At 35.9% G+C, this 25,609-nt stretch overlaps 2 protein-coding genes across 5 annotated transcripts; one reads left to right on the top strand and one right to left on the bottom strand.

Annotated features, from left to right (window-relative positions):
• The first annotated feature begins 470 nt into the window (after positions 1–470).
• On the top strand, positions 471–2,645 carry LOC115442864. The gene has a single exon (XM_037440506.1). The coding sequence runs from the start codon at positions 471–473 to the stop codon at positions 2,643–2,645; it is 2,175 nt and encodes a 724-aa protein (XP_037296403.1).
• Positions 2,646–8,236: 5,591 nt separating this feature from the next.
• On the bottom strand, positions 8,237–25,332 carry LOC115444043 (glutamate receptor ionotropic, kainate 2). Of its 4 annotated transcripts, XM_030169666.2 has the most exons (20): positions 24,976–25,332; positions 21,094–21,170; positions 20,010–20,165; positions 18,955–19,139; positions 18,185–18,342; positions 17,892–18,033; positions 17,653–17,820; positions 17,559–17,579; positions 17,269–17,421; positions 16,408–16,626; positions 15,766–16,016; positions 15,331–15,510; positions 14,058–14,195; positions 12,664–12,862; positions 11,654–11,885; positions 11,040–11,155; positions 10,478–10,633; positions 9,993–10,005; positions 9,728–9,736; positions 9,617–9,660 (listed from the first exon to the last, which is right to left on the bottom strand). In XM_030169666.2, exons 2-18 carry the CDS (start codon positions 21,167–21,169, stop codon positions 9,994–9,996), a joined length of 2,562 nt encoding a protein of 853 aa, XP_030025526.2. In that variant the 5' UTR covers position 21,170; positions 24,976–25,332; the 3' UTR covers positions 9,617–9,660; positions 9,728–9,736; position 9,993. The 4 variants fall into 4 exon arrangements, with proteins under 4 accessions (XP_030025524.2, XP_030025523.2, XP_030025525.2 ...); XM_030169665.2 differs by having other exon boundaries at positions 9,573–9,736; XM_030169664.2 differs by lacking the exons at positions 9,728–9,736; positions 9,993–10,005; positions 14,058–14,195 and adding an exon at positions 14,778–14,909 and having other exon boundaries at positions 8,237–9,660.
• Between the last annotated feature and the right edge of the window lie 277 nt (positions 25,333–25,609).

Genomic DNA, 25,609 nt, shown 5'->3' with positions numbered 1-25,609 from the left:
GTTGGTGCTTCAATTGTTTAAAACCGTCTCACAGCGTCAAGGATTGTAAATCTTTGTTCAGGTGTTATAAATGTCATAAACGGCATCATTCACTTCTACACGAGGAAGGAGCGTCCACTCCTTCAAATGTGGTTTCAGATGGTGAATCACCGAATAATCAGGTTCGCGTGTTGACTAGCATGCGTGAACACTCTTTTGTTTTATTATCCACAGCTGTTGTCCAAATTCGCGATTCATCGGGACATTTTCAATCGTTTCGAGCCTTGATTGATTCTGGTAGTCAAAGTCACTTTATCACCGAGGATGTCGTTCATCGATTGGGTCTCATCAGTAATTCGACGTCGAATAAGGTTAGTGGATTGGGTCATTCATTAGCTCCAGTGTCAGGTATAGTACATCTTGATATTGGGCGAAGCGATAAAGCTCTCTTTACCATCAAAGCCTTGACTTTGCCAAGTATCTGTGGTAAGATGCCATCAATTCGACTTGATAAATCTTCGTGGCATCATATTAAAGCGTTGCAGTTAGCAGACCCAAATTGTCACAAACCTGGTCCAGTCGATCTTCTTATAGGTGCGGAGTGCTTTGCTTCGCTTCTGTTGCCGGGATCAATTAAAGGTGACTCCAATCAACCGTCAGCTCTTAATTCCGTATTCGGTTGGCTGCTGGTCGGGAATGTCGGATACGTAGAGCCTGAAGCACACTCGTTCTTCGTTCATGAGGAGCCACAACTTCATGATGAGTTAAAGAAATTATGGCAGCTGGAGGAATTGAGCGTTTTTCCTTCGAAACCTCTCACCGTCGAAGACGAGAGATGCGAGCAAATCTTCAAAGACCTTCAGGTAAGAGATCCCGCTGGTCGATACATTGTATCTTTGCCTTTCAGAAACGAAGAGCACGAGACTACCTTTCCCGGATCTCGTGATACAGCTTTGAGGTGCTTTCATTCAATTGAGAAACGCCTCCTCAAGAACATGGAGTTGTATGAAAAATACTGTGACTTCATGAAGGAATATCTCGATCAGGGTCACATGAGCCTTGTACCGACTGAAGAATTGAGTATCGGAAAATACTTCATTCCTCATCATTTTGTACTCCGTACGGAGAGCAGCACTACTCCTCTTCGTGTTGTATTCAACGCCTCCGCTAAAGATGCGAGAGGACTATCGTTAAATGATGTGTTGCTCGTAGGTCCTAAATTGCAAACGAATATTGTTGAAATTCTTCTAAAATTCCGCGTTCATGCTGTTGTTTTTACCGCAGACATGAAACAAATGTACCGACAAATTCTCATTCGAGCGTCTGATCGTGATTATCAGCGCATCTTCTGGCGATCTAATGTGGACCAACCCGTGCAGGAATATCGTCTTAATACCGTGACCTACGGCGTGTCTTCCGCACCTTTTCTCGCATGCCGTACTGTCAAACAGCTGATTCATGATGAGGGTGGTGACTTTCCACTTGCGAGTCAAGTTTTGGGATCTGATGTTTATGTCGATGACATAATAACTGGTTTTAGTAACGTTCGTATGGCTCAAAATGCGAAAACTCAAATAATCGAACTTTTGAAAAAGGGACATTTCGAACTCAGAAAATGGGCTAGTAATGTACCTCAGTTACTCTCTGATTTACCACGAGAATATTGCTTAACCGATCCTGTATCCATGGATGTTGACGACAACCCTACTCTCAAGGTATTAGGTCTTAAGTGGGATCCTTGTAATGATTCGTTCCTTTTTTCAGTAACTCCTCAGCATAAGAAATGTTCGAAGCGTAACATTCTTAGCGAGCTTGCACGTATATACGATCCACTTGGCTTCCTGTCGCCATTAATTTTGGTGGCAAAGGTGTTGGTTCAGCGCCTCTGGATCCTTGAGATAGGTTGGGATGAAGACCCTCCCGATAATATAGTCCAGTTTTGGTCTCGATATCTTGAACAATTACCATTGTTAGAATCGTTACAGATTCCCCGTTTGTTTGCTGGACAGGATTGTATTTCTTGGGAGTTACATGGCTTTTCAGACAGTTCGGAAACAGGTTATGGTGGTGTGATTTATTTACGAACCGTGAACGCTGAGGGTAACATTCAGACCTTCTTTGTTTGTTCAAAAGCGCGAGTCGCACCTACAAAATCCACTTCCCTTCCTAGGTTGGAGCTTTGCGCTGCAGTTCTTCTTGCCGACCTGCTGAAATTTGCCATGGATGTTTTCTCATCCCGGTTAACATTTACCGGTGTTTTCGCCTGGTCTGATTCTACCGTTGTACTAGCGTGGCTTCGCTCTCACTCCTCGCGCTGGAAAACTTTCGTTGCGAATCGCGTTAGTCACATTCACGAAGTCATTCCAGACGTTCACTGGCGCCATGTGGATTCCGAAGATAATCCGGCAGATGTAGCTTCTCGTGGTCAGCTGCCATCCGATCTCGTCAACAATAGCTTATGGTGGGCGGGTCCCGCCTGGCTTCGCTCCCCTTCTGAGCAATGGCCACAACTTGAAATTAATCCTAACGAGGACATCCTTCATTTTGAGGAAAAAGCTTTAAAACGTTCTTTACCTCCGACGATGCGAAGAATTCCTTTATCGACACTCTTCTCATTCGTTATTCTTCGATTCGAAAAATACAGCATATCATTTGTTGGTGGTTAAGATTCATTAGATTTTTACGAGATAAAAATATTCGTTGCTCGAATCCTTTTCTCGATCGTGTTGAGCTTCATGCCGCTTTGTTGATCGTCGTAAAGCACAATCAACAATCCTTTTTCGAAAACGAAATACGCCAGTTGCGGGAAGGACAATTATTAACAAAACAGATGCGTAAGTTGAACCCCTTTCTCGATGCGCAGGGAATTCTCAGGGTGGGCGGTCGCCTTGCAAGATCCGGCCTCGAATTCGAGCATAAACACCCCGCTTTACTCCCTCGTAAATCCAGGTTAACTTACCTTGTTATAGAAGCCGTTCATCGTGAAAATTGTCACGCGGGCGTAAATACCACGCAGTATCTTCTTTCGCAACAGTTTTGGGTATTGTCTCCTAAACGTGCCATTCGGCATTGCCTATCCAAATGTGTGTCGTGTTATAAAACGCATCCATCCCCACTGGAACCTTTCATGAGTGACTTGCCTGCAGTTCGTGTGAATCAGGTAAAACCGTTTTCTGTTGTAGGGACCGACTACGGTGGCCCTTTTCGTATTAAAACCGGTAAACATCGAGGTGCGAAAATCACTAAAGCTTACTTATGTTTATTTGTTTGTCTCGCAACTCGCGCAGTTCATCTTGAGGCAGTCTCAGATCTTTCTTCGGATGCTTTCCTCGCTGCTCTGCGTCGGTTTTCCGGGCGACGCGGACGGGTCAGCATAATTCATTCTGATTGCGGGACAAATTACGTTGGTGCTAATGCACAATTAACTGAATATATGCGAAGTGCTGCTCATGCTAATCAAATCGAATTTCGTTTCAATCCGCCCTCAAGTCCCCACTTTGGTGGAGTGTGGGAAATACAGATAAAATCCGTAAAATCGCATTTATATCGTATCGTTGGCGATCAATGTTTAACATTTGAAGAGTTAACAACACTCTTTGTACAAATCGAATCGATGTTAAATTCGCGACCTCTTTGTCCTCTGAGTTCAGATCCTAATGATTTTGCTGTTCTAACACCAGGGCATTTTCTTACTCTTGAGCCGTTAACATCTGTCCCTGATGAAGATGTAACTTCTTTGAACATAAATCGTTTGGGCCGATGGCAACTGATTCAACGTTTTCAGCATGATTTCTGGAACCGTTGGAAACATGAATATCTTCATTCTCTGACTCAGCGGGCGAAGTGGACTAAGCATTCAAAACCGTTGAGCGTAGGATCAGTAGTTATTGTTAAAGCCGATAATTCGCTTCCGTTACATTGGCCGTTAGCTCGGGTTGAAGAGTTACATCCGAGTCCTGATGGCATAGTCCGCATTGCCACGATACGTACTGCTGAAGGCTCTCGTTTCACGAGGCCTTTAGTCAAACTCTGTCCGTTGCCGAATCAAAACGAATAACGTAACTTAACTTAAACCTATAGTTCATAATTTTAAGTTCGTAATCATAATTTTAAGATCATATGCCTTTTAAGTTAGGTTAATTTTTTCTTAAATTTTGGAAAATACATTAATGTATTTTGGTGGGCGGAATGTTTCGTAACCGTTGTTTATAATAATAAACTAATTCTATAATAATTCGCGTGATGGTGGTATGTGTGTGAGAGCGAAACGTATTCAAATTCGCACGCATTTGCCGCCAACTAAATCGACCAATAACGCTGGCCAACGGGAGGCCACACGCCCGCGCCATCCAGCGGATGACGCCATTAACGAAAGTTTGGTGCATCGATGGCGGCACGTTCCCCGGCGCGCTTCATAATTAATACAATAACTGTGAAAGTATAGATTTCCCAGGACCCATAATCCTTACATTGTGTGTACTAACTGTGTGTGGTGTCCTGACAAACGTGACGGAGTGCAGCAGTATAACCAAGGCGGGTTCCTGACGTCGTGTGGCAGTGGCAGATGTGAGTACTTGCATGCATTTCCATCGTCACGCGAATATACGTCTATGTCCCTATGTATCATCACGATACACCAACATTGCCTTACATCTGGCTATATGTTGTGGAATAATCAGTTCTATGTACAAGTTGAGGGGGTAGCGATGGGCTCCCCTGTATCTCCGGTAGTCGCCGATATATTTATGGAGGACTTCGAGGAGACAGCCCTGAGTACAGCCCCGGTCACTCCAAGGTTTTATAAACGGTACGTAGACGATACTTTCACAATTTTACCATCTGATAAAGTAACTGCATTTTTAAATCACCTTAACTCCATCAACAATAAAATCCAATTTACTATGGAGTTAGAACACAATAAATCTCTTGCTTTCTTAGATGTTTTAATCATCCGTAATCCTAATCAGACCTTAAGTCATACTGTATATCGGAAACAGACCCATACTGATAAATATCTGAACGGTGAATCTCATCACCACCCAAAACAGTTAGCTACCGTGGGCAAATCTTTGTTTCAGAGAGCACAAGGAATCTGTGACGAGAAACTCCTGGCCGCTGAGCTGCAACATGTCAAGCAAGTACTGCGAGACAACAAGCTCCAAATTCCACGCCGCCGTCACAGAAACCGAGTGAAACCAGCCACAGTTGAACGTGTTCCGGTTGTATTACCATATGTAAGAGGAGTCACCGACAAGATTGGCTACATCCTGAAGCGTGCTTCCATAAAAACTTATTTTAAGCCGCCTAAGAAGATTAGTCAATTTTTACCACCTGTCAAGTGTCACATACCTCTACAAGAACCGGGAGTATACAAAATAGATTGCAACTGTGGCCTCTCTTATATCGGGCAAACAAAAAGAAATATAGGGACCCGCGTAAAAGAACATATAGCTGACGTGAAACACCGACGCTCGACGAAGTCTGCAGTCGCTGAACACTCTGAGGGAGGCGCCAATCATTATCTGCGACTAGACAAGCCACAAATCCTCGCCAAAGAACACCGATTCCTGCCTAGGATGATTCGCGAGGCTATTGAAATTAAAAACATCCTAATTTCAATAGGGAAGATGGTTGGAAGCTTGCACAAGCCTGGGATCCAGTTCTACATTTAATTAAATCGGAACCCAAAAGACCGGCTGCCAGACTTCAAGACACTGTGAGCTCATTCTGCGTAGATCGGACCACCAACAGCTAAAATTTAAAAAATTTAAAAAAGTTGTATAATTGTAAAATGTAGGTAGATATTGTAACTTTGACTTTACGGATGAACAACACCTCAGTCCCCCCCGTAACCATGAAGGCTGCAAAGTCTTCGAAACGTCGGGAGAAAAAATAAAATACTAGCACCGCGATAGAATCCGAAAATTAGTTTAATTTCAATGTCTGCTAGGTCATATTGTGTAATAACAATTTTTTTTTGCATTGTAATAATTTGCTCATTATATTAAAATATTTAAACTGTTATGAAATAAATTCTTATTTTAGAGCTACTTTTATGCAATTTTGTAATATAATTAGTGTACCTAATTTGACTTCAAAGAAATTATATTAATAAAGCAGTTCTAAACAAAAGTTGTTTCTTACTTTAGTTTGAACCTTCGCCTTCGTAAAATAATATAAGCCGTGAGGTGAAATTGCATTTAATCCGGGGCTATATTGTGACCCATATATTTCGTAAGCCATCGTAACTGAGTGGATTCGATCAGCAGAATATTGAGAGGCGAGAAACGCTCGAGATTTGGAGAGAAACTTAGCGAACCTAACTCTAGGTAACTTGTTCACGCACATTATATGAAATGAAATATCTAATGGAATATGGGAAATAATTATAAAATGCCAGTTTTATAAATGAAATCCGTTACTATGACTAAAAAAATACACGATCACATCATTTATATGTAACAAAATGATTATCTTTATATTAATAAGTGACACAATGACTTTGCACCCCAAAATAGTAAGTACCTAAAAACATTACACTCTATAATGCGTTTGACACACATATATACACTTTTGTAAATGGATAAAGTCGGAGATTAAAGTGGGCAGAGATTAATATTATATCTCTTTATTGTGATCGTCTTACTGAATGTCAAACATCCATCCATATTATAATAACTAGCTTTTGCCCGCGGCTCCGCCCGCGTTATAAAGTTTTTCAGGGTAAAGGTTTCCGTTATAAAAGTAGTAGTTTCCCGGGAGCCTATGTTCTTTCCAGGGTCTCAAACTGTCTCCATACCAAAGTTTATCTTAATACGTTGGGTAGTTTTTGAGTTTAACACGTTTAGGCAGACAGATGCAGCGGGGGACTTTGTTTTATAATATATTTTTTAGAACTTTTTAGAGGAACAATCCCGTCATACATCATTGTTGCATAACTTTAACCGTTTACGCAGCGCATGCAACGGAAGCTCTCAAAACTAATAAATTGTCTCCGTTTTTGCAACATGTTTCATTACTACTCCGCTCCTATTGGTCATAGCGTGATGATATATAGCCTACATCACTCCACAAACAAAGGGTTATCCAACGCAAAAAGAATTTTTCAGTTTGGCCCGGTAGTTTCTAAGATTAGCCATTACTGCTCCGCTCCTATTGGGTATAGCGTGATGATATATAGCCTATAGCACTCCACGAACAAAGGGCTATCCAACGCAAAAATATTTTTTCAGTTTGGACCGGTAGTTCCTGAGATTAGCCATTACTGCTCCGCTCCTATTGGGTATAGCGTGATGATATATAGCCTATAGCACTCCACGAACAAAGGGCTATCCAACGCAAAAAGAATTTTTCAGTTTGGCCCGGTAGTTCCTGAGATTAGCCATTACTGCTCCGCTCCTATTGGGTATAGCGTGATGATATATAGCCTATAGCACTCCACGAACAAAGGGCTATCCAACGCAAAAATATTTTTTCAGTTTGGACCGGTAGTTCCTGAGATTAGCGCGTTCAAACAAACAAACAAACAAACTCTTCAGCTTTATATAATAGTATATAGATTCTCTGTGATCCATATAATAATATGTGAAAAGAAAATGTTGTACCCCTTTTTTAAGTAGATTGCGCGCACGGAGTAGTATGAGATTGGGTATTATTAAAGTTTATTAATGCAGGAAAATAAAGTAATATATAAAAATAATATATATTAAATTATACGACCAAATTGCGGCGACTGCACAACAGTTAGTAAATGTTAATGCGTCACGTGACCTGTTTATTACTGTGGGGTTTATACTAGTGACCCCTCACTAAGATCTGTTATCTTGTCGTGGTTATCGTGAACTAAGGAGGATTTATGCAACACACAGTAGTGGGAACCGAACAAATATTTGCAGACCGCAGGAACTATATTGGCGGAACGATCAAACTTATCGGCCTGCCTATCGTCTTTTATTTATAGACTAACGGAGCCAGCAAAGATATGAATATAGGTGATTATTTTAATGATTCGATTTTAATTTTAAAGTGAAATTGTAGTTATCTTTAAAGGTTTTATTTTCAGATCTTCTTTGACTAGTATAACTATCCTTCATTCGGTAAAGTAATGAATAATCAAATTTGATATATTGAGTGATAACACCGCCAAATTACTTTATATGGTGGTTTGTACCTTTATATCATTTATAATAAACTTGGGTAAAATAAAAAACAAATTTATTATTAATAAAATTATTTAATAATTTAAACTTGTATTAAATGTAACTTACAAAACGTATTACAGAATAGACCAAGAATCTTTGGCACGGGTTGAGCCATTACAAATCTTTGGTTTCACTTCAGTGAAAGATTGAGACGAGACTAGTTAAACTTGTTAACACTAAACAATGTGGTCAATTTTAGCTAACATCACTTATATCTACTTTAAATATATTTTAATTTATTAGGCAAGAAATAAACTTTACCATTCATAACATTGAACTTAAATATAAAAGCAAGTTCGCTAATTTATATATGCAGTATCATCTGTACTGAAATAATCTGTTATTTACAAATTGAACGCCGTTCTTATATTACGATACTCGTATACAATATTTCAGTCGAATACTTGGTGGTCTGCGAGTACATATATTAAGTTGACGGAAATTTTAATTCTGCATAGACTGGTAGGCCTTTATCGCAGTTGTCTTTAAAGTCACTCATTTCTAGAGTAGTGTGAGGTAAATGTTCTTATAGACAAGTATAATGTTTTCGTGTATTTACAAATATAATGAGCATTTTATAAGGAATACAAAGTTTTCCCTAAAATGCATTATTTTAGTAGATTCCCGCAGATATTGAGTTGGTTGTGAGTATCGCAATGTTAAAACGGCATATCTGTTAATAATAATTTAGCTAACTATTTAATTAAATGTTATTTTATATCCTAAATGTTTTTTATTTATAAAACATCAATATGATAATCTAATTTTGGCATATTTCTTATAAATTAGCAGTTACAAACAAGGTATATAAAAACAATAGTCGTTTAAATCATTTTTAATATAAATAAATTTAATTGGCACAAGGATTTTATTTGGCATGAGAATATTACTTCACAACTTTACACTTAATTCGAAATATATTATCTATTTTTATGATATTGCAAGTCACAATGACAATATTATATCATAACTAGATCTTTAGATATGAATTATTTACAATATAAACTACATCCATAAACTCACACAACAGATCAATTTATCATTAAAAGTACATTGAAACAGCGATCTAAATCAGAAATATACCGCGTATATTATTGTATGTATCATTAAGCTTACATTTCACCATGTTTCTATTCTTAATGTCCATCGAAACACTTTCAAATCATTTACAATTAGACCAGTATTTGTATAAAGTACGCACAGTTCGTTCCAATTAAGTTTCATATCTGATTCAAGTCTACATAGGACTCTTAGTCCGTCACTCCGCACCTTCACCACAGAGGATGGATTCTCATACATCGCTAGGCGGCGAGGCGGATGCCGGGCGCTAGTGCAGCTGGCTCTTTGTACTGAACCCATAGTGGAGGTAGGGGGAACCAGCCCCGTCCCTCGCGCTACCACTGCCGGCTCCACCACCAGCACTACCCGGGCACTTCAGCGCCGAACGCAACTCTGACGCCATCTCCGAACACAGTGACGCCTGATCATAGAGAATTGACGATAGAGTTTGTTTGGTAAAGGGTTTATTACGATTAAAATAACCGTACCTCCTCCTTCTGTGAGCAGCAACCGAGTGAATGCATGGAAAATATGATATTGTTATTACTTACATCCCAGAGCGGAGAAGTAACTACGTTCTAACACACTTCGAAGAGTCAAGATAGTAGTGATTAATAGTCTGGAAGTAAGTGTCACAAACGCGTTCTAGAAGTGGTGCTAAATACTGGAAACTAAAACTTTATATACGCTAGCTTGGGTTCACATCAGCATCTACTTCAAACTAGCAGAAGAAAAATCAAATATATACCTAACCTTAAAAGTAAACCTAGAACAAAATAAAATCAAATCAATAATATTCAGAAAAATATAATCAGAAAGAAAGTAAATATTATATTAACTAAAAGCAAGATAGGAAATTAATTAGTAATTTTTCAAGTATCATTCAAATATAAAATATTAGGATGATTACATTTTAAAAGCAAATATTTTAGAAGACTGAAAGATAACTAGTGTACGACGACTATATGGGTTTTAGAATACATAATACGTATTAAGAAATACAATAAGATACCTTGTCAGTAATCTTAGGTGTTGAAATCAAATTGGGGAAAAATATTATTTCAAAATAATCTACCTTTTTCAAATTCCAAATGTTGAAATTAAAAACCTTTTTATTTTATTATCAAAGAAAAGAAAACAAAATAAACCAAAAATAAAGAAATGCTGGAATAAATCTAACGTTCACAATTATCACCTTCCATAAGGATACTCTTAAAATAATCAGCGTGATAACTCACCCGCTCGTCGACGGCGACCTTACGTGATTTCCACACGAACTCACACACGGCTATCACGCATGCGACGCCCATTCCTCCCATCAGTACCACGAACACGCCACCCACGTTCGCGAGGCCCAATTCGTTCGCTGTCGACGACGATTTCGACGTATCATCCTGGTTTATTGAAAATATTGTTAAGAAAGTATGTTAACAGCAATATGAGTAAGAAATATCAAATTCTTTGTATGGATATGACATATTTATGAATGTTGCGATGTCCGCTTTCAATAAATTTGTTCAAACTTTTCATTGTGATTTCAGATATGCGGCTATTTAAGAGTAACATTTAAAGATATTATAAATAATATTTAAAGAAATAACGTCAAATAAATAGATGAAATGTTTATATTTTTGTTTATACTTAATAAGGAAAGCCTAATAAGTATAAACCGTAATGCGCAAAAAATGCAAACGATGAGCACAATTCTCATGATCCAAGCATTGTAAATTTTATTAATGACTAAAAGTTCCGCAATACGCCCTGCTAAGACGGTTAACGAGATCGTTTTCCTTTACTTACCCTACAAGAACCTCCGCCGCGTTTTTCTTTCCACCATTTAGTTTTGAGAATGTGCAATTTTCCTTCTTCTTGTAGTTTCAAAACGGCCCCGCTTATAGCAGTGCGATACGGCGAGTCTACAATTTGTATATAATTATTATTTTGTTATAAATATTCGTGCTTGAAATACTTTCTGTAGTGGTTTTTGGGCAAATAGAATTTATAATGAAAACATAGACGCACCGTGGATTGCGGTTATTAAAGTAGATATTGTGATGGGAGTTCACTACTAACGAAATATATTAAACTTTTCTAGTTATTTTATAAAATACTTTTTGAAATATATAGTTTGCTGAGTAAAATTTTCTCTATTTGTATAAAATAATTCAAATTCTTATAACTCGGCACCAATTGCAACGTTTTTATGTTTAAATATTTGGGTGACATTTTTATAATCCTATCTACACACATTATTAAGCTCATATAAGTGTAGGACAACCTTTATAAAACACAACAATAATAAGTTGTACGATATAATGCAATAACATAACAATAAAATATATAAATATACGTAATAAGTTTTTAATTTCATTAATTATATCTATAGGGGTAAAAATACGATCATTTAAACATACTTGGTGGCATAGCAATTCCGTATCCTTTAGAGTCAAGCATTCCCCCTACTTGAGTAAGATCGCAGTTCCTCTCTACCACGTATTCGATAGTGGTCGATTCCATCAAGTATGCGTAAGATCCTTTGCCTCGTACCACGCGCTCTTCACCCTCCTTGTTACTGCTGGCGAATACCGATGGTCGAGCTGATTCCATGAACGACCACATACGTTGATACGTCGAGAAGTTTGAATCCTAATGAGGATTATAAAAAAGAACCATTAAATTATATATATTTTATGTAATTACAAGAAACTGTTTATTACATCTGGAATTTAGTTGCCATTTCAAGGATGTTTAAAAGTACTGTACATGATAAAAAACGCATTGTTCGCAGATTATTGTACACGAAAGTCGTAAACGAGTCGACGAACAATGGACATACCATCGCTTACAACACAAAATGAACAAATATTTTATTTAACTTCAAGTAGCCGAATGTAGCTTACTTTAATAAACTTTTAGTATTCCACTGAGAGCGCTATAGGCACAATCATTTACAACTTCCAAGGATCGAGAAACATCCAATGAGAATTGAACTGGAATGTCGAAGAGACAAGAGTTTTTTGCGAAACAGATCTGAATTTTAAACACATTTTTAAGTAAATTTCTTGGGTGAAGTGTAAACCACTTTTATATGTAATGACAATGTAATCTCATTTAAAATTTTATCTCCGACAATGAAGACTATAGAGACAGTGTATTGAGAAGTCTATTCCTTTCGATTCCTTAATAGAGCAACAATTCGTATGAGTTTTTCTTACATGATTTGCTCGAAATTAGATTCCTCATAAGGGATGATTATCAAGTGGGAAGCGATCTCAAAAATAAGTTATTTACATAATGCAATGGATTAAAGTGAGAAAGAGGCAGGATAATGGACGAATGATGATTTAATATTTCATCGCAAGCAAGATTAAGTATAGACCTTGAACAAAACAGCATAAGAGTAGTATAATAAAAACCAACTTACCCTGAAAAAGGCTGCCGTGGAACCTCCTTTTAGAGCACCATATTTGATCTTAGTTTGTTTAGCCAGATCCTCGGCGCTTTCAATGGGCGAGTCCATCCTTTCTACAGTGAGAAAGGCAGCCAGGTTGGCAGTATACGAAGAAATCATTATTAAAGTGAAGAACCACCACATTCCAGCCACCATTCTCGTTGACACCGCTCTGGTACGTAGGAACAATATTATTAACTGGATTTATTATTATTTTTAACTCTTGACTTGCAATGTAACATTGGTTTCTAAGATTTTTGAATTTCGGGTAATAAATCATTGTAAAAATTCCATATAGTATTTAAATCATTGAGATTTTTAAATTAACTGATGGATTAACACATCACACAAACAACAGAATCGAATTTGTTCACACTAACTCTAGCGTTTGATACAACTTTTGTCGCAGTATTGTTCTCGTTGAAATGCTTGTGTAGTTTGCTTGTTTATGCGGCAATTCTGTACAAGTGACTTATTTTGGTTCAACCGTAAATATTGCTGCAGTTCATTCCAGAAAAAACGTTAGTATGCATTTCGTTAGTAATAATTGTACGTGAGTTTCTCTTAACTAATGATCTACATGTGTTAGTGCTAGTAAAATAACTGTGATATAATATAAACTCAACCCATTTACATTTAGCCTAATTGGTAAAAGTGCGTGTGTGCGTGCATGTGTGCGTTATGTTTTTTATTTATTTCCATTTCATTCGATTCAATTGTTTGATAAATATATATTTTTGCAAACTAATTATTAAAAAAAATGATTTCACGCTATACTGTAGAAATCCAACATCAATATTCGTAGGTAGTACATGCAACAGTCAAAACACTTAAGTTGGAAAGGAACAGCACGAAGTGAAATCAATTCGTCTTATAACTTATCTAATCTTACTTAACAAACTTTGATGCAGCAAGCTATGGATACAGTACAAGCAAATATTTATTTTGGGGTGCACAATACCGAATATTACTGAACTATTTATTCAATTAGCAACTAAATCACAAAGTTGTTAATCGATGTAGTGGAGAAAATATCCAGGCTAGTTAGAATTGCCAACACGTCTCTATTTAAAATGGACGCTCAATGCGGCTACCGATGCTTGAAATTCACAAAGGGCTGTGGTCGCTTTGAAACTAATTAGTGAAAGGGAGTTCTTTGTCCAAGCTCTGCAAATGAAGGCTACATTTCCGTATTGAAGTTATAGAGAAACTGCCCTTGAAATCCATTTAATTTCGTTGATTGACGGTCCACTACAACGTTGGGCATCAGGGCTGGTAGGTTTGTTTGTATATATGTAAGTTCATTTATAAATTTGGACAGAGTTTTCGGAATTGTAACCCTCAGAGCGGCTTCGTTTGGGACTTACTTCGGTGCGATATCCGAACCTTGCTGCATCAAGGATCCGATAGTGAACCACAGCGAGTTCAACAAAGTGAACTGATTCTCCAGCACCGGCGGCTCGTCAAGACAGTTCCTGGGGCTGTCCCACTCGTACGGACTGAACCTGCGCCCAAACATGCCCTCTCAACTGTGAACTTCATTTGCTTAAGCGGGCTACTCAATTTATCAACATTCGCCAAGTCATAATTACGAATGCCATTGCCAACATCATTACGAATTTTAATTACTCTTCAGACCCATGATTAAGTTTAGCAGATTGAAATCAATGATAGTAAATTTTCATTTGAAAAATGTTGTTTTTATTTTCGTACGATTTTTTGCCCATTTTTTATTCGAAACATTATTTTAAGAAAAAAAAATAGTGTTCGTGGTTGTAAAATCTTTTTTCAAATTAATAAAATCTGGACTAAATTTTGGTACGCCGCGCTGAAAAATTCACATTTATTTTTTGTTCTTCGTGTGGACATCGCTGAGTTCACTGTCGTTATTGCCAGAAATGAGAACCATAGTAATATTTCAATTATAAAATTTCAGACGATAGCAACTCACCGAAGTTACTTTAATAAAGAAACCAAATTAGAGTTTACTTAAAGCTAGACTATGTTTTCATTTCTGAAACAAAAATAGTCAGACGACAGACACGACTCTTGTAACAAAATTCCTTTCGGTCTCTTGGTTATCTTACTTGGGCAAAAAGTCACAGCTCTGTTGCATAAGAGATCCGATGGCAAACCATAAACAGTTGGCTAGGGAGAAAATATTCTCCATTTTCTCTCCTTCGGGCGAATGCGTTGGATGCCATTCATATGGAGTGAACCTATTGAATCAATACATTTAACTATATGATATTTTATGAATTTTATAAACAATCGTATTCAATGATGAAGTGCAGTTTGACCTCAAGTTGAATAACTTACGTTTCTTTAATTTGTTTGTTCCTATTAAAACAGTTGAATAGTTGACCGAATAATAAATATTAAACTATTGTTCATAACACATATATGTGATATTGCGGAAGAGCACTGACTAAAAGAAAGTATAATTTACTTCTGTATTAGGACAAATGTTTGCGTTACATTTAAATTAATAATATTACCTACTACTAGTCTAAGATCAAATTAAGTCACGCGCTATTACTAACATCAAAAGGAATCACCGTGGGCTCAGAAATGTCATATACCTTACAAATATATATATATATATATTTGTTTGTGTTGATATGTGTAAAGAAAACATACCTTGCCAATATGAAGAGCAGAACGGAGACGCCTAAATACGCAGTTGCCATATAAATCCAGACGTCTAAAGATAGCGGGGACAGGAATGAAAACAGATTTGGCGGTTGTTTGATCGGCTTGCGGTACAACACGGAGATGCCGAGGTTCATGAATGGCATCGTGAAATCGACGACTTGCTCCCTATATAAACAATAAAGATATTAGCTAGTATTGGTGTTTCGTATTGAATATGATATGATTTGAGCAACAGATAATTTTACTAAAGTATCAAATAATTTCGAACGAGTTCTATTTTCGATAGAATAATTTTATTAATTATTGCTTGAATATAAATAGTAATGTGTCATTCTCAAGGGTTTAAGATGTATGAATTGGAATTCTTGCAAATCGATTGGAGACAAATTTAGCTCGTTAACAACTATTTGTTTACGCTACCTGTCGTAAGTAATGGTGAGGTCTGCAATGGCGAGATCGGCGCGTTGTTCCAACAATTCCCTTATCATTCCGTCCCACTCTTTAGTCTCGCGATTGTACGACCCGTATCGACCGTCAGGAGCCAACTTGAATGTATAATTGAAGCCCAGAATTTTAGATATCTCGTGGATTAGATCAATGGCGTAGCCTTCGAATTGCGCGTTGCCCGTTAGCTTCTCGCTGGCCTCTCTCCTCATACAATATGGTGCACTCTAGAGAATTAGAAGATTTATCTTGTACGCAGATTTTGAAATGGTTTCAAATGTAAAAAGTATAGTAACGCTACTCCAGAGTTACATCTACACATGTTAGGAATCCATAAAATATTTAAAAGCTTTTTATACAAACACTTTGTCTGCGTCTGTTTTCAGAGGCTTGGTATCAACTCATGAATACGGATATGTCTCGTGTGAACATCCCCTCACAGAGGATATATTTTTACTTTATGCTAGTCTACATAAATCCAAGTTTTACGTCCCGAGAGAACATTCGTATACACATGTACTATACGATACGCTAATATTCCTTTTGTGAGCCACAAGAGAGCAGTAAAATGTTGCCGCTAGATTAATGTTTGCGTCTTAGAAGTTGTTTATCGCTTACCAAAATTGTTGTTACGATGAGTGTTTTATTTTGCAGTATTTCGACAATTTGCTTTTGATTCTCGCCATAAGATCTCGTGTAGTTAACGCCCTCCGAGGAATTCCAAGTTCCTGCTTTCTGTAGCCCATCTCTTGTTAATTCGATTATATCTAAAGTGAAATCGCTCCTGAATCCTTGATGGTCAAACTTTATCACTCCAGTTAAACCTTTCATTTCAACCTGTTCATTGAAATAAATAAGTTGCAAAGCTTGGAAATAGTTTCTATTAAGTTGTTAATTGTAATCTATTCCTTTCAAATTTAATATCAATTCCAATTCATTGTAGGTTTATACCCTAAACTATTATTGATTTATTTTTAATATTGAACTGTTTTAATTAAACCACATTAGTTCCAACGTAGTTTATACAAATTTTAAACAGAAATTCGTGCTAATAAAAATTTATTCTCGTAATTTCGTTTAATTCCTCTAAAAGAGCTCAAACAACGTATTTTCTCTTTCAAATAAACTGCTAGAAACAGTGTGCTATGTGGAGTATTTGGATGGAGGGGCACAAACGGTTTAAGTTGGTCCGACGACGCTGTAGCTGTTAATCCGCCAGGAACGTGAGGTTAACGCTTAAATTTACTTCGTTGTGGGTATGGCATTATTCATTGGTACTGTGTTTAATTTGGCAAAGTGGTTCTGTTAATAGATGGTATCACATATATCACATATATCACATCACATTACATAATTTAAATATCGTTCTAATATATACAAAACACGTAGAAAATAGAGGTTAAATTGTAATGTAAAGGCCTTCCTTTACATTACAATTTAACCTAAGATTGGATGGATGAGTTTGCAAAATGTACTTACGATTTTCATGTAATTGATGAGACTGTACCCATGGGGCCAAGTGTCTTCAGCTTCGCACGAGAGAGGTCTCACGTCGATTTGTTGAGATGTGTCAAGATCGTGCAAAGCTTTCGCAAACAAATGTACTGCGTCGTACATCAAAGCAGTTTCCGTCTAAACACGAGAATAATTAATATTAATGTGACAGTATATCGTGTGTAAGGATGAATATCGTTTATGCTTTGATATAACATGTTTTTGGATAACTAATTAATTTAATAAACTAAATGTTTGGCATGTTTTGAACTCACCTTTATAAACGTCATGTTTTCCTTAAAATAAAAAATAAAACATTTTAATAATCCAATAAAATAAGGTCAACAATGAATAATTGAAAGCAATTACTTTTGCGGTTGTGTGTCCCAGTTGTAGTTTCCGCCCTTTTCTCGCCTCATCGTAAATCCAATCGCGTACGACTCGTTGTACGTCTACCCTTTCTGGATCGAGTAGCCTAAGTGCTGTTATGTTAGTTCCTCCATATTTGAATTCCTCTAAGTCAACACTGTGAAGATCCTGTTGAATTTAAAATGTGTAAAGTCGAAAGGCGAAGGAAAGTTTACCATTCAACTGAAGTGCAAACTTACCAGAGAAGTGATAAGATAGCTATGGTAATCCGACATCATGCCGATTTGTTGCGCCTGTTGAAGCACGTCGCGTATCCTTTCAGTAGCACAATCGAGAACTATGTGAGATTCGGCAGAGTTTTTTATTTGTTTTAGCAGTGGCCTGGAAATGAAGCTTTAATTCATATTTGTATTTTTTTTAATTTTATTAAAAGAATAAATACATGTTACTAAAAAGTGGTCTATAATAATTTCTGAAAGTTTTGGCTTACTATTAAAATATTAATACTTTAATATGATTTAGATTGTAATACCTATAATCGTGTGAATCTGGCAGTTGTCTAACCGCCACAGGTAGCTCGGAGGGTCCATGTGCTTTAAGCAATTCTTGAAGCCTCACTAAGCCATCACTGTTTTCGTAGACTATCGTAAATGATTTCCACCCCCACGCTCTCACCAAATCTACATACGCCTAAAACGACACATTTGAATAAGGAAAATCTCCGAGTGAAAAAACATATTTATCCGAAAAGTAAGGTATCTAAATTTAGTTTCAGTGTACAAAGATCAAGTTGTTTGGTTGGATTTCTCTGTAGACGACATTTCACGAAAGAATGAATTTTCTTTTTAAGTCTGGGCTGCTTATTTCATATTTCTATTTAGTTTTGTGAAGTGTAAAAAGTCACTGGCTTTATTAGAAATCTATGATAATTTTTGTTTAATGCTTCATGGTTTTGAATCTTTATTTTTATAATCTTCATAATTTATTGCTATGAAAGGGGCTGTGAAGTTATTTGCTTAATTTGACATGGTATTCATAAATAATAATTCATATTTATTTGGAAGAGGGATAAAAATTCTGGTTACCTAAACATTAATTAAATAAATCAGAAAATGTTTTCTGCCTAACTAAATCCAATGTTAATTTTCTCAAAAATAGCATTTAATATCATTATACATACATATCTAGTAAATAAAAATGAAAGTAAATACTTCAGAAACTGCTTAATAAAGCCCCTATTTGGGAGAGTAACTTTTGTTGTTTTCTTAACTTCAATACGATGAAAACTAGATCACATATTACCCTGCTGAGCGCAGCTGGATGTGGATAAAGGTTAACGAGACACGATTCCCTCCGCGTGCGGTAGTCCCATCTGGTCTCTAAGTGGGGTAGTTCCATGGTATCGCATATGGACTGGACGTGGGCGGCTGCTGGGGCCGACTGGGGCCCGAATATGGCCGCTACTCCGCTTCGTAGCAAGTGACATACTATATAAAGCACAATGTATTAATTAATACCAGTCGTGTCTACTAACCCACTGCTGGGCAAAACCGTCCTTTAATACTGAGATGGGTAGGCGTTGGTCCATCACCAAGGTCTAGTCCGAGTTGGCATAAAATAAGTTGATTGGCTTTGTTGTATTGAGTATAATTATGAATTTTATATACTGCAGCAGATGTATACTGTTAATGGTTACAATAATACATACTCAAGGCCGTTTTGGCGTTTTTGATGTCATAGAATTATAGTCTGGATAATCATTTAATTTTTTTATAGATATACCAGCGACCATAAGACCTAAAATATTTTTTAAGAAATAAGATTTTCAAAATCTCTTCGCCCCGAGCTTTTCTAAACGTTACACAAGCCGGGGCCTTTTGGGCACGCTAAGTGCTGATTACGGAAGTATTTTTGTCTGACTTCTGTAATAAGAAAAAATGGTTCTTTTGTAATTTCACCGCTATTGTTGGGAGTTATTTCCGTGTATCCACCATTTAGCTTTATGGCTAGCGAATATTAAGTTTACTTCCTTAAACAAAATACGATAAACATACATAATTTAAAATTTTTATATAATTATTGACATAATATTTGTTGTTGTGGTTAAAGATTCAGCTGATATTTTACTGAATGTATATAATTAATTCAATGATGAATGAATAATGTATTTAACATTTTAATTTTTAACAAATCTTGTCGTATCCTTCTTGTACTCCAGCAATCATAACATGACCCTATATACTTTACAAGTTCCTTAAACCTATTAATCACACTATCCACTTACAAAACATTTAATCGAAGTTTGTGAACAATGGGTAGACTTAAATTAACAAGCTTTGTTAAAGTAGAAGTGAAACCTCGTTTGGATGCGTGGAAACTGTCCTGCGGCGAGATAGTCTCTACTTGCGCCAGTAACTTGGCTCTGGGGAGCACTGCTCGGTCCACGTTCACTCTTTCAACGGCGTAACGAAACGCCACTTCTTGCTTATCATCTTCAGGGTGGAAGAGGCCACCTAAAATATTTGAACGTTCAGTTTTTTGTTCTTGAAAATGTCTGTTTTGTGGTTTTGTGCGTTCACATGGAATATTGATATGTCGGTAAGATTTTTCATATGAAATACAAAAGAATTAATTAATAATTATAATCGGCTGTTTAAGTTAGAAAACCAAAAATATATATTTCTGAATAGCGAAAGCATTTTTCGTACCGAAGTTTAATAGTTTAGTATTAAATTGGAGGAGTAAATATGAAGATCAGATAGTTACTTTTGACCAAATTGAAATTATTATTTTTTTATTTAGCAAAATTCGTAAGTAATTGATATTGATATGATTTCATTCGAAGCCTACTTCTCAATTATACTGTAGAGGTCATGGTTAATTGCAATTTTATCTTTTGTGCTACAATTGCGTCCACACTAGGTACATCAACATTTAATTGTTTGACCATTTATTCATTCACAAATACACCATGTGTCTATTCAATAAAACATATATTTAATGCTCAAAATGCAACGTGTAGAGCCGATTTCGATCACGTAGCCAATTAGATCCGGATTGCTGTTATAATGGAGCCACAGTAGATTAACACGAATCGAATATAGCGCCGAATTAAATTGTGAATTTTATTGGAACCAAACTATGGATTATGATAACAAAGGAATTGATTTTTAAATTCTGTTATAACAACTGCCTCAGAGACGTAGTTGTATTACGGTACGACTGCAATACTCAGCTCTGGGGCAAAGCATTATTGGGCTTTTCTACTCAGAATGAGTGGAGAGTTTGTAATTTGTGCCCGATATGGCGATAGGCTCGCCCCTTATTACATCATGGTACGGAATTCACACGGCGGAAAGTAGTAGCAACAGTTGTGCCACTGCCTACTCCTTCGGGGATAGATGGCGTGTGTGTATGAGTTTATTATTATAAAATACTTACCTATACGTATAGTGTCTGGAAGAGCTGATAGATGGCCGAAAAAGAGGATAAGGAAAATTGCTTTGGCTCCTCTCATCCTATAACAAAATTAGAATACTAATTTACTTTTCATTTTTGCTTAAAAAAATGTATAACAACTTTTGTCGAGTGAATCTACCTGTTTTATTAAAGAGAAATAAAATCAGTGTTTATTTTAACATACATTTTTATTTGGCACACAATTCGTTTACCTACAGGTACAGGACAATAAAGATATATCCCTGACTTTTGGTTGTCAGTCATCCTTGCGCACATGTCCCATTGTCCATACTACGGTATATTTGTTTATAATCCCCAACTTTTCCATCTACTTTAATGTCCAAATTTCACTAAAATATTTTATCTTAGTTACTGACACAACTTCACGTATTCATCTATTCATAAATAATTTTCTGTTACAACCGTAAATAGTATTACATCGTAATTATCTTGATATTAACTCAGATTTAATATATCACGATGTACTTCGTATATGAAATTATATTTTGTATTGTAGACCATCTAATAAGCCAGCAGTCATTAAGTTTACATACATCCCAGGACTGCTAAATGCTCGTTATCACTTATAGATTTTTTTGGGGTATAATAACGTATAACGGAGAGAAACTAAAGCAACCTTTAATGGCGTATCTAATGTGTCTGGTGAAACAATCGTTAACTACTAAGATAGCTAGAAGAATCCAACATTTTTTTATCGCTTGTCTAGACGTTTACCATTACTCAAACCAATAAAATCTTTGAACAAAAAGCGTTTATAAGTGAATAAAAACATTGACAATTCAGTAAAATATTCAATTCAATAGATATTAATGTCTATCCAAACTTCTAATGATCATGATTTGCTTAAAAATCTACAATGAAGTGTTTCCTTATTAGAATATTATTGTAATAAAATGTTCTGCGAGAGAAATGACATTCGTTTTTTTATGTACCATTATCTTACTGTGTTAGGTCATTAGGGGACCGTTGGCTCTTACAAAAGGCAAGCTAATACAAGCAAGTTAATGTTCGCGAATGAAGCAAATTGCCATTGTCGCAGCGCGGGCAGCTTGTAGAGGCTACTAACTGTAATAGGAAGCAATATATGTTGTAACAACGTGCCTGTAAAACTTATTCTTTATTATGTTAGAGAAAATTAAGTAAGGAATTTCAGCATGATAACTCTTTCTCATAAATGTTACTTAAACAAAATATATTTGGTATATTATTTCTTAACGTTTAGAGTAAAGGATTCGCGCTTTGTGAATTACGAGATCTTGGTTACGACTGCCAGCTTAAAATACCTTTAAATAAAATATATACTTTTCAAAGATAAATAATAGTTTATGGAATAATGTAAGTTTTACAATAACTATGTAGCATTTGTAATATTCTGACTGCCTCGGTGGCTTAGTTGTTGTAGTTGTACACGGTACAAGAACGACTACCGCGCTGAGGTCCTAGGTTCGAATCCCGGGTCGGGCCAAAATAATTGTGACTGGATATTTCCATCTTAAAAATTACTCAGTCGCAGCTCGGAGTCAGAAAGTTGGCGGTGTGATACCCCCGTGCCTCGGAAAGCACGTAAAGCCGTTGGTCCTGCGCCTGATCTCTCTACGGTCATGTCGGATTGCCGTCTCACCAATTATGAGAGTGAAGGAACAGAGAGTGCACTTGTGTATTGTGCACACACTTGTGCTCTATAATATCTCCTGCGTATCTGGCTGATCTCCGTTGAGATTGGCCGCCGTGGCCGAAATTCGGCTAGGACAGATTCATTCATTCATTCATCTATGTAGCAAATTTAAAGAAATCTATGTAATAGTTTTGATATTTAATTCTAACGAACATCCGAACATCTTCAAAAATTTTTGCGTTTGTAAATTAAATCAAATCAAATAAATTATATCATATTAGATTACCCATGCACTGAGAACATAATTCCCTCAAATATATTTTATCAACCAATTCAGAAAGTACTGCGAATTAATCGACTGAATATTTCCACATCCGCGATTTCCAAACACGGAATAAATCAAAATCTATTATCATACCTAAACGGAGTGGGATTGGTAAATTCTCTTAGTAACAGTTGTAGTTAATGAGCCAATAAAACCGATTACAACCAAGGAAAGAAATCTAACCGATAGTCTTTTTTGTCGCTCAAAAATTTCGCTTGTCGCATTCTATTCCTATGTCAACATTTCATCACTTTCCCTTCTGAACACAACACGTTTGTTCGAAACTAGTTTACTCTGACAATTATCGGTTCTTCGGTCGGTTACTTTACTGACTGGTATTGCAGTTGTTCGCCATTTCGATTAATATACTCTAGTCTTAACAGGGCAGTATCTGATATTTTTATTATTTTTATTATTAACCAAGAGTAATATAAAAGATATTAAAAAAATATCAATGGCGCTGTTACAGTTGTCGCTGATTCCTTTGAAGAAACAATTCCCAATGTTATATATTTTAAAGCTATCTTGCTTTGTTACAGTGGAACGTAAAAATACATGGAACTATATTTTAAGACGTTTATAATAAGGAAAAAAGGGAACATTACAGTTAAGTACCTGAAAACAAAGACACACCAACTGTACAGTATATATTAAAGGTTTATTATATATATTTTTTTCTTAAGCTATCTTCATATTCTTTATCTACATATAATATTTGTAATATTTGCTGAATTATATTATATTATATCTAGTAGTTTCAAACACATTACCCAGAATCCTTAACTATTATTGTTATATTTAAAATGTATTATAACAACTACTATAACAATTGTATAATGTATATAATATACACAAATCAAAATATCGACATGGTAGGAACAGCTTAAAAGATTTTTTCCAGTAAATATACAAAATAGGCCCTTGGTATATTAATAAATAGCGAGGGTCAAATAAAAGTGGTAGATATACTGTTTTAAGCATTCAATGACTTTACGGCAAACGAACGTACATAAATCGGAAAAATAAATACAGATCCTAAGCTGTTATCTCTCAAATATATACCTCATTAAAGTTTTTGTAGCATAACACTTAAACGAGAATAAAACGGAGACAATTAAAATGTTTTTTTTTGGTAAATGCTATAAGACATATATACAAATTTCGTCATGACATTGTGATTATTAAAAAAAAAAATATATAGTGTTGTTCAAAAATGTCTTATATACTAAAGTAACATTTATATTATTGAAACTGTTAAATTTACGTTTATTATGACAAGCTAAATATAAATTATACATGAGCATATTTTACGACATCGGTTATATTAATTGCTTAAAGGTACATTATCTCGCGGCATTAGAATTCCTGTTATCAGGTATCTAGGTTATTAAGGTATGTCTAGTGTTATAAAAAGGGAAACTCGAGATTCCTAAAATATTTTGTTAATACTACCTTTTATTATATACATTGTTGACTCTATTAACTTTTTTCTTTTAAACATTTTATGGTGGGATATTTTAAATATTTGTTATTTGTTTAACAAAATGTTTCGTATTCTTTTCTTAAGTCATAAAATATCTTAAGCTGTCTTAATATAATTAAGACGACATGATTAAAGAAAGTACGTACCCTTGATTTTCTGTAAGTAGATGTAGGATTCTACTCGTAGTTTAAACAAAATCGAGTAATTTACTATAGCTACGTCCAATTTTAGAACATTAAACATCATTTAGTCCAAATATTGATAATTTTGGAAAATAATATATATATATATATATATATATATAACACGTATTTGTCCATATCCTTCATCCATACTTTTTAAACATTGTTTATGATGCTCTATAATACACATAATTTTGAATAAGTCCATAATCATTTTAAATAATATGTTATAACATACCTGCCGCTGAATGATGTACGCGTAAACAGCTACATGTGTGAACTCACATTTACAAATTAACTTGATACAAATACGCACACTATTCACTGACAACAATCACAGTATTCATCATACAACCGGGTGTAGTTAGCGCGTTAGTGTCGACTGTCATTTATTTATTTTGTTAATAGCTCATTTGGCACGTGATTCTTAATATTATGTTGAAAATGTGGAGATATCGATTTGTGTTCGAGTGTATCGAGTTATTGTAAGGCCGGTGGCTGAAGGGCGGCCGCCCGCGCGAGTAGCGTTTGCAAGCTGGCCGCGAGCGAGGCAGGAGCGCAGAAGCCTCATCGCGCCTGCGCGCATCCACCCTGCCGCGACAGCCGGCCCGACTGCCATCCACACTTATCGCATTCTTCTTTCAAAAATGATTTCTTGTTTCTTTTTTCTTTTTAAACGTTTTGATTTTATTATAAATTAATGAGGTTAAAATTTATTTGTAAATTGAGAAGTTTTACAAGCAGATAAGTATAGTTGTATGTGACTAACACAAGTTTTGTTCTCAAGAATATTAGCATTATTTTATTTCCATATCATGATACACAGTGTCAATAAAGTGAAACTACTTTATAAAATTCTAATAATGAAGGAA

This window comes from Manduca sexta, chromosome 19 (genome assembly GCF_014839805.1).
Source record: "Manduca sexta isolate Smith_Timp_Sample1 chromosome 19, JHU_Msex_v1.0, whole genome shotgun sequence".
In the NCBI taxonomy this organism is placed as follows: Eukaryota; Metazoa; Arthropoda; class Insecta; order Lepidoptera; family Sphingidae; genus Manduca; species Manduca sexta.
This window is presented reverse-complemented; position numbering and strand designations above follow the sequence as displayed.